Below are 17,503 nucleotides of genomic sequence, written 5' to 3'. Positions count from 1 at the left end.
TCTTACGTCATTTGAATATCTAGTAATGACGGAACGGAATTAAAATTGCGTGTACAGTTTACAAAAACACGTTGTATTAAGCTTGAGCTTATATGATAAAGAGATTATTACCCTCGTGTATTTCGGTATTGTCAGTATCATATATTAGGAATAAAAATAATGATATTGACGATACCGAAAAACACTCTGGTAATAACCTCTCTCTCTCTCTCTCTCTCTCTCTCTCTCTCTCTCTCTCTCTCTCTCTCTCTCTCCATATCTATATATATATATATATATATATATATATATATATATGCATGGATCATCAAAGGGGAGAAACAGAAACTTGGATTCTGTTCCAAGTTTCGTGCAGGGCCGTATTATCCACAAGGCTGACTACGCTGAAGCCTAGGAGCCCGTCAATTTTAATTTAATTTCTTCTTTTTTGTTTTTAATTAATTTAATTATATACGTTTCTTCTTCTTCTTCTTTTCCTGGCTACAGTCGCAGACACACTCGGCATGAAAGATACTAAGTACCGGAAGGGGCTCGAAGTACACTTTTACAAACCTTGTGGCCCGACCATCTCGCCAAAATGTAATTCACTACAATACCGATATCGCTGGTTATCCTATGCATTCTAAACAAAATAATATGGACAGTGCTTGTGGTTCTATCGAATACTAAATGTGATTCCAGTGAATTGCTGCAAGTTGTACTTTCCAGGAAAAAGTTTGTATTTTCAGTTAAGTTTCCCATAAATTAATCACAGACAATTTCCAATAGAGTCATAGGGTTTTACCTGCACATTCAGAACAAGATGTAGCGCACGCCTGTTATGGGCGCAAGTGCCTCGGCCCAGGAAAGGAAAATGGTTGTGGTGGGTGGAAGAGGGGGCAATTTTGATGCTATTGAATTTTGAATATTCCGTTAGAGAAAAATTGCACAAGTTCTTGAAGGAAAAAAAAAAAAGAAATTTGTTTTGTTTAACGACACCTCTAGAGCACATTGATTATTAATCATCGGCTATTGGATGTCAAACATTTGGTAATTCTGACTCGTCAATAGAGAAAACCCGCGACATTTTCTTAATGCAGAAAGGGATCTTTCATATGCACTTTCCCACAGACAAGAACGCACATACCACGGCCTTTGACCAGTTGTGGTGCACTGGTTGGAACAAGAAAAACCTCAGTCATTTGAACGGATCCATTGAGGTGGTTCGATCCTGCAACGCAAGCACCTCAAGCGAGCGCTCAATTGACTGAGGTAAATTCCGCCCCTTCTTGAAGGAATTTTGGCGCATTTTAGAACGGTTCACCTCGGGGTGAGGGTAGGAATAGAACCTGTAACTCACTTTGGTTAAAACAAGAAGAAAAAAGTCCCCTCCTCCGATTACATGCCATATAAATGATGTTTAGACTTTCTTCTCTCTTTTTTTTGTTAATTCAAGATGTCTGTGGGTGCATTCTGGGATATTTAATTTCATTATTGGGGTGGGGTTAAATTCTTTAACCATTAAATGCGTTTTTGGTTAATATATCTTGATAATTTTATTTTATTCTACAAATGCATAAAATATATCAGACACTACTATAACGGTCTTTCTTCTTTGTCTTCTTATTATTTGGCTTTGAACTTACTGTATTAAATACCTGAAAAAGAGAAAGAAATCTAAAGACGGTCCAAATATCATAAATTAAAAACAAAGTAAATTAAGTGTGGATGAAACCAATCTTCGTCATCTCATTTATTTTTTACTTTATTTATTAATTGATTAATTGATTGATTGACTGATTTTTCTAGGAAGATAGGACAATTTACTGTCATCACTGCTGATAGATCGCAACAATAAATAACATCCAGGCGCGAATATAAGTAGGTTTTTTTTTTTTTATTAAGGGGATAGGGGCAATCTAAATCCGTGCCTAGACTTTATAAAAGCAGAGTATACATCTAAAATTTCAGTTGCTATATGTAGTACCGTAGCGTCATCTTCCATGTATATATTTACCTTCGGTTGATACCGTGCGCATATGGTGTCGATTTTTTATTATTATTATTATTTTTTTTTTTTTAATTTTTTTTTTTTACCAAAGATCCACAGGTTTTTTTCTATAAAATTTAGATAACGTTATTCTTATCGAGTCTTACCCATTGTTGGTCCCAGCACGAACAATTCACACCTCCCCCCCCCCCCCCCCCCCCCCCCGCCCCATTAAAAAGCCCGCGTACGGGCCTGATATACTAGTACTTTCTTTATGTGATAGAACCAACTGGCCTAGTTGTGCCCCATCGCCACCCAATGACACCTATTTTCCCCCACCTTTTACAATTACCGGCCATCCCATATAACGCGTGGAAAAGAGGGAATTAACACTCGTGCATGGTGTGGTGATTTGCGTCCTTTGAGAGTCTGTGTATTCGAGACGTCTGGAGTCTGTGTATTCGAGACGTCTGGTGTAAAAGAGAAATAGTTTGCATAGTTCGGATTGTGGTTAGGTTGTGAGGAGCATGATTGTATATAATAATTATTAATTTTTGTTTTTTTGTTTTTTTGGGGGGGGGGGGGGGGGGGGGGGTGACGGTCCAGAAAGTGAAAATATAAAACAAATATAGCGTGGATGAATACAATCTTCAGACTGCTGTTGTTTCTCCACTCCCGCTGCACTGAATTTTGTGTGCTTAAAAATAAAATTTTAATAAAAATGTTTTTTTTTTTTGTTGTTTTTTTTTTTTTTTTTTTTTTTAATGTCACAATATTATAAATACTAAACAAAGTCAAAACTGATATATTTGAAGAAAAAGACCCTAATAAAAATACAATAAAAGTAAATAACCCCAGACCCCCCCCCCCCCCCCCCCCACACACACACAGAGAGAGGGGGGGGGGGGGGACGACGCACACACCAGACAAACCTGCACCCAAATTCTTTTCGTAAATCGGGTTGGTAAACGCACAGTTATGCATGTACGGTTATTGGAGAGAAATGGCATATTTTATGATTACACGTTTTTCCAAATCAAAATCAAATGAACATGTAAATGACAGCCCTATATAAAACCCGCACTCGATCCTTTTGTAATTGCTGACACGTTTTCAGTTATTAAAAAAAGCTCCTAGACAAAATAACATAGGACGGTTGGTAAAAAAGGTAAACTAGTAAGCATACTGGTACAGCTATTGGAACACAGGTAAATGAGGGATATATATATATATATATATAATATACCCGCAACAACAACAGTCCCAAATAAATCAGGAACCCAAGTTTCTTTTGGAAATCACGCCAGCTCACAATAACTATTAACAAAGGAGTTATGAAACGAAATAACAGGTGATCGTTGGTCAAATCTGCGGTAAACATATTTGTACAGCAAGTGGAGAAAGGGTAAATGGTGGCTAGAGAGAATACACTAGTAACAACAACAGCCCCAGATAAAACCTGTACCCAAGTTCCTTTTTGAAATTACGCCAGCTCACATATTAACAAAGCAGCACACAAACGATCGGCGATCGTTGGTCAAATCGGCGGTAAACAAGTATACAATGTTATTGATACAGCTAGTAGAGAAAATGTAATTGGGGGCTAGAGATAATATACCGGGCCCATAACAACAGCACCAGATAAAACCTGTACCCAAGTTCGTTTTTGAAATTACGCCAGCTCACATATTAACAAAGCAGCACACAAACGATCGGCGATCGTTGGTGAAATCGGCGGTAAACAAGTATACAATGTTACTGATACAGCTAGTAGAGAAAATGTAATTGGGGGCTAGATATAATATACCGGGCCCATAACAACAGCACCAGATAAAACCTGTATCCAAGATCCTTTAGGAAACTCACATTAATTAAACAAAACAGCTCGCAGACGAAACGATGGTTCGGATCGTTGGACAAATCGGCCTTAAAGATGATATTGGTACAGCTAGAGGAGAAAGGGTAAATGGTGGCTAGAGAGAATATTCTTGCAACAACAACAACAGCCCCAGATACAACCTCTACCGAAGTTCCTTTTTGAAATCACGCCAACTCTCATATTGACAAATCAGCACACAAACAACCGGCGATCGTTGGGATCGTTGGTCAAATCGACGGTAAACAGAATGATATTGGTACAGCTAGTGAAAAGGTAAATGGGGTTAGATATAACGTATTTGCAGCAACAACATCCCCATATAAAACCTCTTCCAGTCACGTGTAGCACACACCCCTCCCACTTGTGGACGAATATGTACGTTGTTGTTTTTTTGTTGTTTTTTTCCTATATTTAAATAAAGATTTTTTAAAATTGGCTTGTGTCCCCTCCCCCACTAGAGACTGAGCCCCCTCCCCCACTAGAGACTGAGCCCCCTCCATTAGAGATTGTGCTCCAAACCCCCACACCCGGATATTGTTACCACTGCCTGCGTACCCAAGTTCCTATCGAAAATCACTCCCAACGCATTTTTATATTAACAAAGCAGTTCGCAGACGAAACGACTAACGATCATTTGTCAAATCGGCGGTAAACATAAATGTATAATGATATTGGTACAGATAGTGAAGAAAATGTAAATGGGGCCCAGAGGGAATATATCCACAATAAAAACAGCCTCAAATAAAACCTGTATTCAAGTTCCTTTTGGAAATCTATTAACAAAGCAACTTGCAGACCCGCGATCGTTTGGGCCGTTGGTAAATTCAGCCGCAAAAATAATGATATTGCAGGCGCGTGTGCACAGGGGTGTGCTTCAGGGCCTACCCTCCTCCCCCTTCCCGAATTTTCTTTTTAAAAATATTTTCCCGACATTCCCTAAAAACATCACTCACCAGTCTAGACACCCGTACTCAATTTTCTGCACATGCGCCTTTGTACGTTGTTTTGCAACCCCCACCCCCCATAAACGTAGCTCGCCAGTCTAGACCCCCTCCCCCCCCCCTTCTAACATTATTTCATACGCGCCTGCATTGGCAAAAACAAAAAAAAAAAAAGACACAAATTAAAAAACCCACCCTAAATAATAATACATGTAAGAATAATACAAATAAAATGAAGTTTTTGTTAGCCGCTTGTGACAGACTTCACGTAGGCAAGCCACATACACATTTATTTGTCGATTTCACTTCTTTTCTCTCAAAACCGCAATACCCCCCCCCCCCCCCCCCCCCCCCACACACACACAACCTCCTTTTCCTTTATTACTACTAATAGTTTTCCTTTTTCAGCAATCTACAAGGGTTGTCGGTCAGTTAAATTACATCATGTGTTTGGTTTTAAAATTTATTATAGTCAATATAGAGTGAATGATTTAAGGTGTCAATCGGAATATATCAATATCATAAGTTTTAGGATAATAATTTAATTATTCTAATTTTAAAAAATATGTCAACGCTGCGGTATAAAAGTTTTGTTTTGTTTTTTTTTTTTTTTTTTTTTTTTTTTTTTTAAATTAAATTAAATTTATAACATATCAGCAGTTGACAACAACGGACAGATAAAGAGGTCACAGATTCGCAGCAAAGTGACCGGTGCAAGTTGTTACTGGTGTGGAACAAAATAGTCTGATAGCCAAGTTGGTTTTAAACATCCGTCCCTCAAACCACCCAGTCCACTCCCCATTTTTTTTTTTAATCGGCGGGACATCGAAAAGTCAAACTGATCAAACTGATCCCCATCATATATAATGAATGCTTCCACAGCTGACGCAAGTTGCACGTGAGTCAGTTTCACAATTTATTTATTTAAAAAAATTGGTGTTTCACTTTTATGACTTGAAGCTGTTAATAACAATGTGCATGTAAACATGGTCAATATAATAATAATGAACAGTTCTATGCGTTGGATGAAGTGCAAACGTAATTCTGTACATTTAAATATTTTTTTTTTAAACATATTTAAGGCCTTTTTTCTATGACCGCCGAAACGCCGAGCCGATTAATTGTTATGGATATTGGGCCTAAACATTTGACACCATAGTTGTGAATTTCTCGCTCCAGCCAATGCACCACAACTGGTACATCAAAGGCCGTGGTATGTGCTATCCTGTCTGTGGGATGGTGCATATAAAAGATCCCTTGCTGCTAATTGAAAAGAGTAGCCCATGAAGTGGTGACAGCGGGTTTCCTCCCTCAATATCTGTGTGGTCCTTAACCATATGTCCGACGCCATATAACCGTAAATAAAATGTGTTGAGTGCATCGTTAAATAAACCATTTCCTCCATGGTTGTGCATAAATTTTCCACACTTAAATTTGCAACATTTGGCAATCTGTTTATTATTACACAATTTAATCTAAACCACAAGACTAATATTTATAATTTATTACTCATTACCCATTTTTCGAATTTTGTTATGAAAAAAACAAGAGGGAAAGACCCGTCGGTCACTTGATGAAATGATATGTAGTCTGATCCTATTTTGATCTTGAGATAATGTTATTTAATAAGCATTCTGAGAGTACTGCTAAAGCAATACATGTCCCCTACCCGCCCCAACACATTTTTATATCCCCTAAATTGAATTACGGGACGTAGCCCAGTGGTAAAGCACTCGCTTGATTCACGGTCGGTCTGGGATCGATCCCCGTGGGCTATTTCTCGTTCCAGCCAGTGCTCCACAACTGGTGAAACAAAGGCTGTAGTATGTACTACTAGTAATCTCTCTGTGGGATGGTGCATATCAAAGATCCCTTGCTGCTAATCGAAAAGGGTAGCCCATGAAGTGGCAACAGTGGGTTTCCTCTCTCAACATTTTTGTGGTCCTTAACCATATGTCCACACCATGTAACCGTAAATAAAATGATTGTGTTGACTGCACCGTTAAATCTAAAAAAATAGTAAATTGCCATGAAAGGTAAACGTGATCTGTGATAGTACATATAATAACTATATGCACAAAATTTCAACTGAATGTCATTCTTGAGACATCAAAAACAAAACAAAAAAACGTCTGGAAAACATTTTCATATTTCCTCAGTTCAAGGGCCATAACTCTGTCAAAACTAGGTAAATTGACATAAAAGTCAAACTTGATCTTCTCTCTCCCGCACCCCCCACCCCCCGCTTCCTACCCAGTGCTATAGTGACACTGACAGACAGACAGAAGGACGGAGATAAAACCTGTAGTCCCCTAAATAATGGTTATATAAGGTTGCAAACGAATTATTATGCATTTTAAATGGGAGGCCGTGCGCCTACGGTTGTCGTCATCGTAGTAGTTGTAGGAGTAGTATTCGTCGTCGTCGTAGTTGTAGTCATTGTCGTAGTAGTAGTCGTCGATGCCGTGTCGGCAAAGGCGGCAGTTCTCGCCCAAATATTTCGGCAAGAAATGATTTAGTTAATAGAACCGATCATAATTATGATATTAGTAACATCATTAAACGTCATCTATTTTATCAAATATACATGTACACAAAAAAGAGATAGGTCATTCAATGAATCGTCCATTCACATTGATATATATATATATATTGGGGGGAGGAAAATTGCGGGGAACACGCTCGCACCCCATGCAGCAAGAAGGCACAAGCGTACAAAACGGGGACGGGAGCTGGGGGAGTCGGAGGGGGCCAAAACGATTGAGATATTCGGGCAAAATGAGCTGGCCTGAAACCTTTTCATGATGTATTTCCTTCATTTAGCCCATAAAAAAAGAAGAAAAAGGTGTAATCAATCGTTTGCAACTTTGTATGAATAAATCTTGTTATCCAGATTTCCTTTTTAATTTGGGCAAACATCAGCCTGCCCCCCCCCCCCCCCCCCCCCAAAATAGGAACCCGTACGCCTATGCAAGAAGGGGACAACTCAATTTGACGGGCGCGAAATAATGCGCCCCTAAATTGAAGACATCACGCTTGTATGTTTTTTTTAACTCTGCCATTTTAATTGTTTATTGAATCCAATCCCCAACGCCACAAACCTTTCCATTCTGTTCACAATGAACTTCCTAGAATACATTTTATAAATTGAAACACGATTGGTTGGTTATTTTTACACTGAGCCAATCAGCTAGGAGTTCACTTATTATTAAGATCTCGTCGGTTTTGTTTTGTTTTGTTTAATTTCGTACAATGCAGGTAATGATCGCAAAATTTATTTTTCACTGTCGTCGTTTTGATCACGTGCAGAAAAAATAATAGGTGCGTTGTCCAATAATTCTATGATGTGTATAATGTTTATACGTGTTGATATCACAGTAAACGCGTACACCAACAACAAACGAATTTAGTAAAGCAGGTTTTGTTTTTGTTAATAGCATAGCGACGTACTCCAGACATTTCTACTTTCTGTTTCACGATACTGCCACGTGATTTAAAGCCAAGAAGATTGACCTTGGTAGTCAGATTTCAAGTACATGTGATCGGTTGACGGGCATCTGAAACAAACACACCGATTTAATTTCAACTCAGTAATTCCAATTTACCGAGTGTAAAGCATGTATATTTTAAAATTAAATTTACGTTAGGTTTGTTTATTTGTTTGTTTTTGTTTTGTTTAATGGGTTGCTATGATTCGAGTGTATAATAAATGACGTGTTAACTACAGTACACCGAAAATGAAAGCTAATCCTGTTTGTAAAAAAAATATATTTATAAAAATTGTAGTAAGATATATTTGGGTAGAAAACAATAGATGTTGACATTTTCTCTGTTATGACATTGTTCGTTGTTGTTGTTTTGTTTTTTTTAAATAAAGAATTTTAAGGTACATAACATGTATATTATGATATCATGATAAATGTGATAACCCTGTGCCATGTGGTTGTTACACTTTTACATTCAGTTCACAGGTTTGTGTCAATGGAGAAATCATATCATTCTGTGATGAAAACCAAAATTATTGTACTTGTTTTAAATAAAACAGAATAAGCACAAACAAATTAGTTTCAATTCCTTATTCATAAATAGTCAACAGATTATTATGATTCAGAAAAAAAAGAAGAAAGAAAGGTTTTATTTAACGATGCACTCAGCACATTTTATTTACAGTTATATGGCGTCGGACATATGGTTAAGGACCACACAGATATTGAGAGAGGAAACCCGCTGTCGCCACTTCATGGGCTACTCTTTTCGATTAGCAGCAAGGGATCTTTTATATGCACCATCCCACAGACAGGGTAGTACATACCACGGCCTTTGATATACCAGTCGTGGTGCACTGGCTGGAACGAGAAATAGTCTAATGGGCAATCATGATTCAGAATTGTAATGCAACATGATATGCATATAATACATAAGAAATCGATAAATATTGTGTTCATGGTGTTTCTTTTTCTTGTGTAAGACTGCAATGGCCCATTCCTTCATCTTTGAGAATAACCATCATATTAGTTAAATTAGGATATTTATTTTGAAAACACAAAACATTAACCCTTAAGATATTTAATTTAGAAATCATTACTCCTCAAACTTAATCATGTTCATGGGTGCAATTCCTCTGTCTCTTTCCTCTAATTCTGATTATTTTGAGGGGTGCAATTTCCCCCTCCGCATTTTGAGGTGTGTGATTTCCACACACACACACACACACACACACACACACACACACACACACACACACACACCCATCCCCTCCTCGTAAGCATTTTGAGGAGTGCGATTTTTAGCGCTCCTGGGTTTTTCAAAAACGAAGGTCTGATTGTAGCCCCCGAGGGTGGGGTGGGGATCAATCATGACGTTCTCTATACACAACTTCATAGTTGGAGAACAGGACCCATATTCACAAAATATCGTAAGCCTAGTTTTACACGTAAACGTAAATCTACGACTGAAGAGCTATTCACGAAACAACGAAAACGTAAGTTACGTGTAAAGTTGGACGTAAATATGAGTGCCTCAGGTTGCAACTAACGCTGCACGTAAGTTGTGTACACATAATAAATCAAGCACGATCGCCGTTATTTACTATTATTTACGGAAACTAGCAGTATTTCCAATAAATGAAGCAGTTTGCGATGGCGAACGCGATATTTTTGTTCGTGATCGAACGGATGTTTTTGACTCGGCCAAATTCTCCTGAGTTATCTTTTCCTTTTTAAGAAATGTCCTCAAGTTCGTACCAAAACGCGGATACCCACCAATACCAAACTGCCATGGTTCACTGTTCGCAATGTTATTGTTAGCAGACGACAAACAAAATTGCGTTTTGCGCATTTGTTATTTACTCGGTAGCCATCGTTTCTAATGTGTTTTTATTAATTACTCCAGTGAGAGTGTTAAATCGTAGATTTACATCCAACTAAGTTACGTTTACATTTACGACCATCTTTGAGAATAAGGTGCTTCTTGCACGTAAACGTAAATCTACGGCAGACGTAAGTGCTAGTCGTAGACGTAAATTTACACTTTTTTGTGAATATGGGTCCTGAGTAGGAATGGTGAATCGAGAATTGTAATGAAGACTGCTTTATATTTGTGGGGGGTTGTAAACCAGTGGTATAGCGCTTGCCTGGTGCGCTTTCAGTCTAGGATCGATCCCCGTTGGCGGGCCCACTGGGTTATTTCTCTCTCTAGCCAGTGCACCACGACTGGTATATCAAAGGCCGTGGTATGTGCTATCCTGTCTGTGGGATGGTGCATATAAAAGACCTCTTGCTACTAATAGAAATGTGTAAATGTTTTGCTCTCTAAAACTATTATGTCAAAATTACCAAATGTTTGACATCCAATGTGCTCAAGTAGTGTTGTTAAATAAAACAAACTTTAACTTTATTTCATTTCAGCTTATATTTGTGTTTATGTCCAATTAAGGTTCAAGCAAGCTGTCCCGGGCACACACCTCAGCTATCTGGGTTGTCTGTCCAGGACTGGGTTAGTTGTTAATTAATTGTTAGTGGTTACTGAGAGAGAAGAGGATGTAGTGGCCTTACACCTACCCATAGCGTCGTTAAAACTCGCTCTGGGTGGGAGCTGGTACCGGGCTGAGAACCATGTACCTTCCAGCCTTATGTCCGATGACTTAGGCTAACCACGACACCATCGAGGCCGGTAACTTTAAATTGATTTTATAAGTTTTCATCTGGTATTGTAATAGTTAAATATATAAGTAATTTTCTTGTTAGTATTATATACCATAATGTGTATGCTGTCTCATTTCCAGCTAAAAATATATTGTTGAAAACAAATATGGTGTGGGTTTTTAACCAACAACTGTGATAAATACCTATTTAGCCAAATATAATACAAGAACTTACATTAAAACTGCAAGTACTTATTTTATTCAGTGCATAAAACTAGTTAATAACAGACTAGATGATGTTGTCATTTTAATATGTTAAAGAAACACACTATCAACAAACACAAAACTGTTTGGAATAGACGACAAGACGTTAACGTAAACAAACTCGTAAGTAGCTTCTGTTACGTCCGTCTGACTGCTATAAATATAACTGACGCATTGTATGACGTCATTCATTTTTTAAGTCATTGGAAACTGAAAACATCAAAATGACAGAATCGCGATCGCGATCGCGATCCACTTCTTCCCGATCCCGATCCCGATCTGTGTCCAGATCACGGACTCGATCAAGAACTAGGTCTCCGGTAGAAGCCAAGACGAGTAAGAGAGGTGGGACAAAAGGCGGATCCAGGAGCCGAGGTCGTTCGAGGGGAAGTAAGCGAAAGAGGTCTCAAAGCAAAAAGTCTAAATCTCATTCAAAGAAACGAAAGCGAGGAGCCAGCTCCAAAAAAAAGAAAGGCGGAAAAAGAAAAGGAAAAGGTGGGAAGAAGCCAAAGGCACCGGCAGATCCAAAAGGAAATCCCAAGTCCGCGACAGGACAGGAACCCACTCCCACACAGGCCGCGGTTGAGTAAGATAATCGAGGAGGATTGCAGAATGTAGGCAGGCCTACAGGAAGCAGTCAACACAATTTACAAGGCCCTTTTAAGGGCCACCTACATCTCACGAATGAGAGCTTATACTTGATTCAAATACATCAACGTTCATATAAAAATAAGAATTTATTTGCGTAACATGCGTATATGGGGCAATTCATTAACTTCAACTTACTTTCGTGCTTATGTACAATTAAGGTTCAAGCACGCTGCCCTGGGCTGTCAGGACAGTGGGTTAGTTGTTAATTGTTAGTGGTTAGTGAGATAGAAGAGGATGTAGTAGTCTTACCCATTGAGTCGTTAAAACTCGCTCTGGGTTGGAGCCGGTACCGGGTTGCGAACCTTGTACCTACCAGCCTTATGTCCGACGGCGTAAACACCACGCCACTGAGGCCGACTATATGGGCAAAGCAATAAACATAATATACATTTATGTAGGGTCTACAGCACAATAATAACATAAATGTATACATAAATTGTACTTCCGATTCAGTTTTAAAATACACCCACTGTACTGCATTGCAAGTGTGCGTCTTGCTCGTATAGTAAGAGTAGGCTACTGTTCTGACCGTAAAAGAGTAAAACGGACATTGGGACAGTTATGATGCATTGCGAATGTCCGTCTTCCTCACATCGTAAGAGTAGGCTACTGTTCTGACCGCAAGAGAGCAAGACGGACATTGGGACAGTTATAATACATTGCAAATGTCCGTCTTGCTCATATGGTAAGAGTAGGCTATTGTTCTGACGGCATGAGAGCAAGACGGACATTTGGACAGTTATAATGCATTGCAAATATCCGTCTTATCTTTCTCATATGGCAAGAGTAGGCTACTGTTCTGACCGCAAGCGAGCAAGACGGACATTTGGACAGTTATAATGCATTGCAAATGTCCGTCTTATCTTCTCATATGGCAAGAGTAGGCTACTGTTCTGACCGCAAGAGAGCAAGACGGACATTTGGACTGTGCTAATACATTGCAAATGTCCGTCTTATCTTTCTCATATGGCAAGAGTAGGCTACTGTTCTGATCGTAAGAGGGTAAGACGGATAGCTGGGCAGTTATGATGCATTGCAAATTTCCGTCTTTCTCATATGGTAAGAGTAGGCTACTGTTCTGACCGTAAGAGAGTAAGACGGACATGGGGACAGTTATAATGCATTGCAAATATCCGTCTTATCTTTCTCATATGGCAAGAGTAGGCTACTGTTCTGATCGTAAGAGAGTAAGACGGACATTGGGACAGTTATAATGCATTGCAAATATCCGTCTTATCTTTCTCATATGGCAAGAGTAGGCTACTGTTCTGATCGTAAGAGGGTAAGACGGACATTGGGACAGTTATAATGCATTGCAAATATCCGTCTTATCTTTCTCATATGGCAAGAGTAGGCTACTGTTCTGATCGTAAGAGAGTAAGACGGACATTGGGACAGTTATAATGCATTGCAAATATCCGTCTTATCTTTCTCATATGGCAAGAGTAGGCTACTGTTCTGATCGTAAGAGAGTAAGACGGACATTGGGACAGTTATAATGCATTGCAAATATCCGTCTTATCTTTCTCATATGGCAAGAGTAGGCTACTGTTCTGATCGTAAGAGAGTAAGACGGACATTGGGACAGTTATAATGCATTGCAAATATCCGTCTTATCTTTCTCATATGGCAAGAGTAGGCTACTGTTCTGATCGTAAGAGAGTAAGACGGACATTGGGACAGTTATAATGCATTGCAAATATCCGTCTTATCTTTCTCATATGGCAAGAGTAGGCTACTGTTCTGATCGTAAGAGGGTAAGACGGACATTGGGACAGTTATGATGCATTGCAAATGTCCGTCTTATCTTTCTCATATGGTAAGGTAGGCTACTGTTCTGACCGCAAGAGAGCAAGACGGACATTTGGACAGTTATAATGCATTGCGAATGTCCGTATTGCACAAATCGTAAGAGTAGGCTACTGTTCTGACCGTAAGAGAGCAAGACGGACATTGGGACAGTTATAATACATTGCGAATGTCCGTCTTATCTTTCTCATATGGTAAGGGTAGGCTACTGTTCTGACCTAAGCGAGTAAGACGGACATTGGGACAGTTATGATGCATTGCAAATGTCCGTCTTTCTCATATAGTAAGGGTAGGCTATTGTTCTGACCGTAAGAGAGTAAGACGGACATTAGGACAGTTATGATGCATTGCAAATGTCCGTCTTATCTTTCTCATATGGCAAGAGTAGGCTACTGTTCTGACCGCAAGAGAGCAAGACGGACATTTGGACAGTTATAATGCATTACAAATGTGTCCGTCTTATCTTTCTCATATGGCAAGAGTAGGCTACTGTCCTGACCGTAAGAGAGCAAGACGGATAGTTGGACAGTTATGATGCATTGCAAATATCCGTCTTATCTTTCTCATATGGCAAGAGTAGGCTACTGTTCTGACCGCAAGCGAGCAAGACGGACATTTGGACAGTTATAATGCATTGCAAATGTCCGTCTTATCTTCTCATATGGCAAGAGTAGGCTACTGTTCTGACCGCAAGAGAGCAAGACGGACATTTGGACTGTGCTAATACATTGCAAATGTCCGTCTTATCTTTCTCATATGGCAAGAGTAGGCTACTGTTCTGATCGTAAGAGTGTAAGACGGATAGCTGGGCAGTTATGATGCATTGCAAATTTCCGTCTTTCTCATATGGTAAGAGTAGGCTACTGTTCTGACCGTAAGAGAGTAAGACGGACATGGGGACAGTTATAATGCATTGCAAATATCCGTCTTATCTTTCTCATATGGCAAGAGTAGGATACTGTTCTGATCGTAAGAGAGTAAGACGGACATTGGGACAGTTATAATGCATTGCAAATATCCGTCTTATCTTTCTCATATGGCAAGAGTAGGCTACTGTTCTGATCGTAAGAGGGTAAGACGGACATTGGGACAGTTATAATGCATTGCAAATATCCGTCTTATCTTTCTCATATGGCAAGAGTAGGCTACTGTTCTGATCGTAAGAGAGTAAGACGGACATTGGGACAGTTATAATGCATTGCAAATATCCGTCTTATCTTTCTCATATGGCAAGAGTAGGCTACTGTTCTGATCGTAAGAGAGTAAGACGGACATTGGGACAGTTATAATGCATTGCAAATATCCGTCTTATCTTTCTCATATGGCAAGAGTAGGCTACTGTTCTGATCGTAAGAGAGTAAGACGGACATTGGGACAGTTATAATGCATTGCAAATATCCGTCTTATCTTTCTCATATGGCAAGAGTAGGCTACTGTTCTGATCGTAAGAGAGTAAGACGGACATTGGGACAGTTATAATGCATTGCAAATATCCGTCTTATCTTTCTCATATGGCAAGAGTAGGCTACTGTTCTGATCGTAAGAGGGTAAGACGGACATTGGGACAGTTATGATGCATTGCAAATGTCCGTCTTATCTTTCTCATATGGTAAGGTAGGCTACTGTTCTGACCGCAAGAGAGCAAGACGGACATTTGGACAGTTATAATGCATTGCGAATGTCCGTATTGCACAAATCGTAAGAGTAGACTACTGTTCTGACCGTAAGAGAGCAAGACGGACATTGGGACAGTTATAATACATTGCGAATGTCCGTCTTATCTTTCTCATATGGTAAGGGTAGGCTACTGTTCTGACCTAAGCGAGTAAGACGGACATTGGGACAGTTATGATGCATTGCAAATGTCCGTCTTTCTCATATAGTAAGGGTAGGCTATTGTTCTGACCGTAAGAGAGTAAGACGGACATTAGGACAGTTATGATGCATTGCAAATGTCCGTCTTATCTTTCTCATATGGCAAGAGTAGGCTACTGTTCTGACCGCAAGAGAGCAAGACGGACATTTGGACAGTTATAATGCATTACAAATGTGTCCGTCTTATCTTTCTCATATGGCAAGAGTAGGCTACTGTTCTGACCGTAAGAGAGCAAGACGGATAGTTGGACAGTTATGATGCATTGCAAATGTCCGTATTGTACAAATCGTAAGAGTAGGCTACTGTTCTGACCGTAAGAGACCAAGACGGACAATTCGACAGTTATAATGCATTGCAAATGTCCGTCTTGCTCATATGGTAAGAGTAGGCTACTTGGCTAGGTTTACCAGGGCCGTACCCTGACCAAAATCCATGGGGGGGGGGGGGGGGGGGGGCACTAAATTTTATAAATAATTTTTAACATACTATAAAGATTAAACATTTCTATGCTATTACTGGAGATATATAATAATAAAAAAAAGGACAAGATTCTCAGGGGGGGGGCAGCTGCCCCCCCTGCCCCCCCGGAGGGTACGGCCCTGTTTACATATACAAGTAGACATTGGGGGGGGGGGGTGCTGACAGATCGAGGGTACAAAGCAAAGTTTTTAGGGGGTTCGGGGGTAAACTCCCCAGTATACTTTTGAAAACTAGATGTCCTGAATATAATAGAATAGAGTAGCTGTTTAACGACACCCCAGCACGAAAAATAAATCGGCTATTGGGTGTCAAACTATGGTCAATGCAGATGTCCTGACATGCACTTTTCTGCATTCTACAAGTAAAATTCATCACTGTCTTAATATGGCCGTAACCCTATGTTAATATAAAATGCATTTTGTTTTATCATGACAGCACATACCACGGCCAATGATATGCCAATTGTTGAGGACAGGCTTAGACAAAACCTAAATGATCCATCAAGCGGGACTGATCCTACAACACTGTTTCTGAACTAATCCCACCCCCATCCACACACACACACACACACACACACACACACACACACACACACACATATACATATATATATATATATATATATAGAGAGAGAGAGAAAGAGAGAGAGAGAGAGAGAGAGAGAGAGAGAGAGAGAGAGAGAGAGAGAGACACACACATACACACACACACACACACACACACACACACACACAGTAATATTACCACTATACCATCGGATAGTAGATACAGGATTCGCAGCCCAGGACAGCGTGCTCGAACCTTAATTGAATATAAGCACGAAAACAAGTTTGAAATGAAACCTCACCACTGGAGTCATAGGATATAGCAAAAACCAAAACGATCCGGGACAAGCACCTCCTTTCTGAGAAATTCAAGTACATACCGTATTAAAAGGGTGTAAGTCGAACACTTTACCTGTGACATAAGTTGTGTTAAAGTCACCCTTTCTTATGTCTGATCTGGCTGGTTAGGTGTTTCTTGGGTTTTTCTATTTTGCAATATAATGCAATTGTATTGGAAAAAAGAAGAGCAACAAACAAACAACACACACACACACACACACACACACACACACACACACACGTACACACCCACTTACACACAAACACACACATGTACGCACACACACACACACACACACACACACACACACACATGTACACACGTACACACACACACACTCGGTGATTAGTCCTAATAATTTATCATTTTTGTTTGTAAAAAAATATTAAATTTAAAACTATAGTGCTCAACCAATGAATTCCCTTTAGGTAAGGATAAGATATTACACTATCTGCACGGGGGCGGATTCAGAAATTTTAAGTGGGAGAGGGGAGGGTTATTAGGGATCAAGACATACTCCCCTGGAAAATGTAGTGGAAACAAAATAAAAAACATTCGAGCAGAGTGGGGTGTAGGGTGTCGACTCACCAAACCCTCCCTCAGCACA

The 17,503-nt window shown here is 39.6% G+C and overlaps 1 protein-coding gene across 1 annotated transcript; it reads left to right on the top strand.

The window, feature by feature from the left end:
- Positions 1 to 11,419: 11,419 nt before the first annotated feature.
- LOC121379582 (serine/arginine-rich splicing factor 2-like) lies at positions 11,420 to 11,785 on the top strand. Its single transcript, XM_041508229.1, has one exon. It carries the CDS (start codon positions 11,420 to 11,422, stop codon positions 11,783 to 11,785), a length of 366 nt encoding a protein of 121 aa, XP_041364163.1.
- The last annotated feature ends 5,718 nt before the right edge of the window (positions 11,786 to 17,503 follow it).

This window comes from Gigantopelta aegis, chromosome 8, assembly GCF_016097555.1.
Source record: "Gigantopelta aegis isolate Gae_Host chromosome 8, Gae_host_genome, whole genome shotgun sequence".
NCBI classification, from domain to species: Eukaryota; Metazoa; Mollusca; class Gastropoda; order Neomphalida; family Peltospiridae; genus Gigantopelta; species Gigantopelta aegis.
Note: the sequence above shows the minus strand (reverse complement) of the source record. Positions and strands in the feature narration are given on the sequence as shown.

Bases quoted from the DNA above. Each gene is read 5' to 3' on its own strand.
- LOC121379582 (XM_041508229.1), top strand. From the start codon at position 11,420: ATGACAGAATCGCGATCGCGATCGCGATCCACTTCTTCCCGATCCCGA.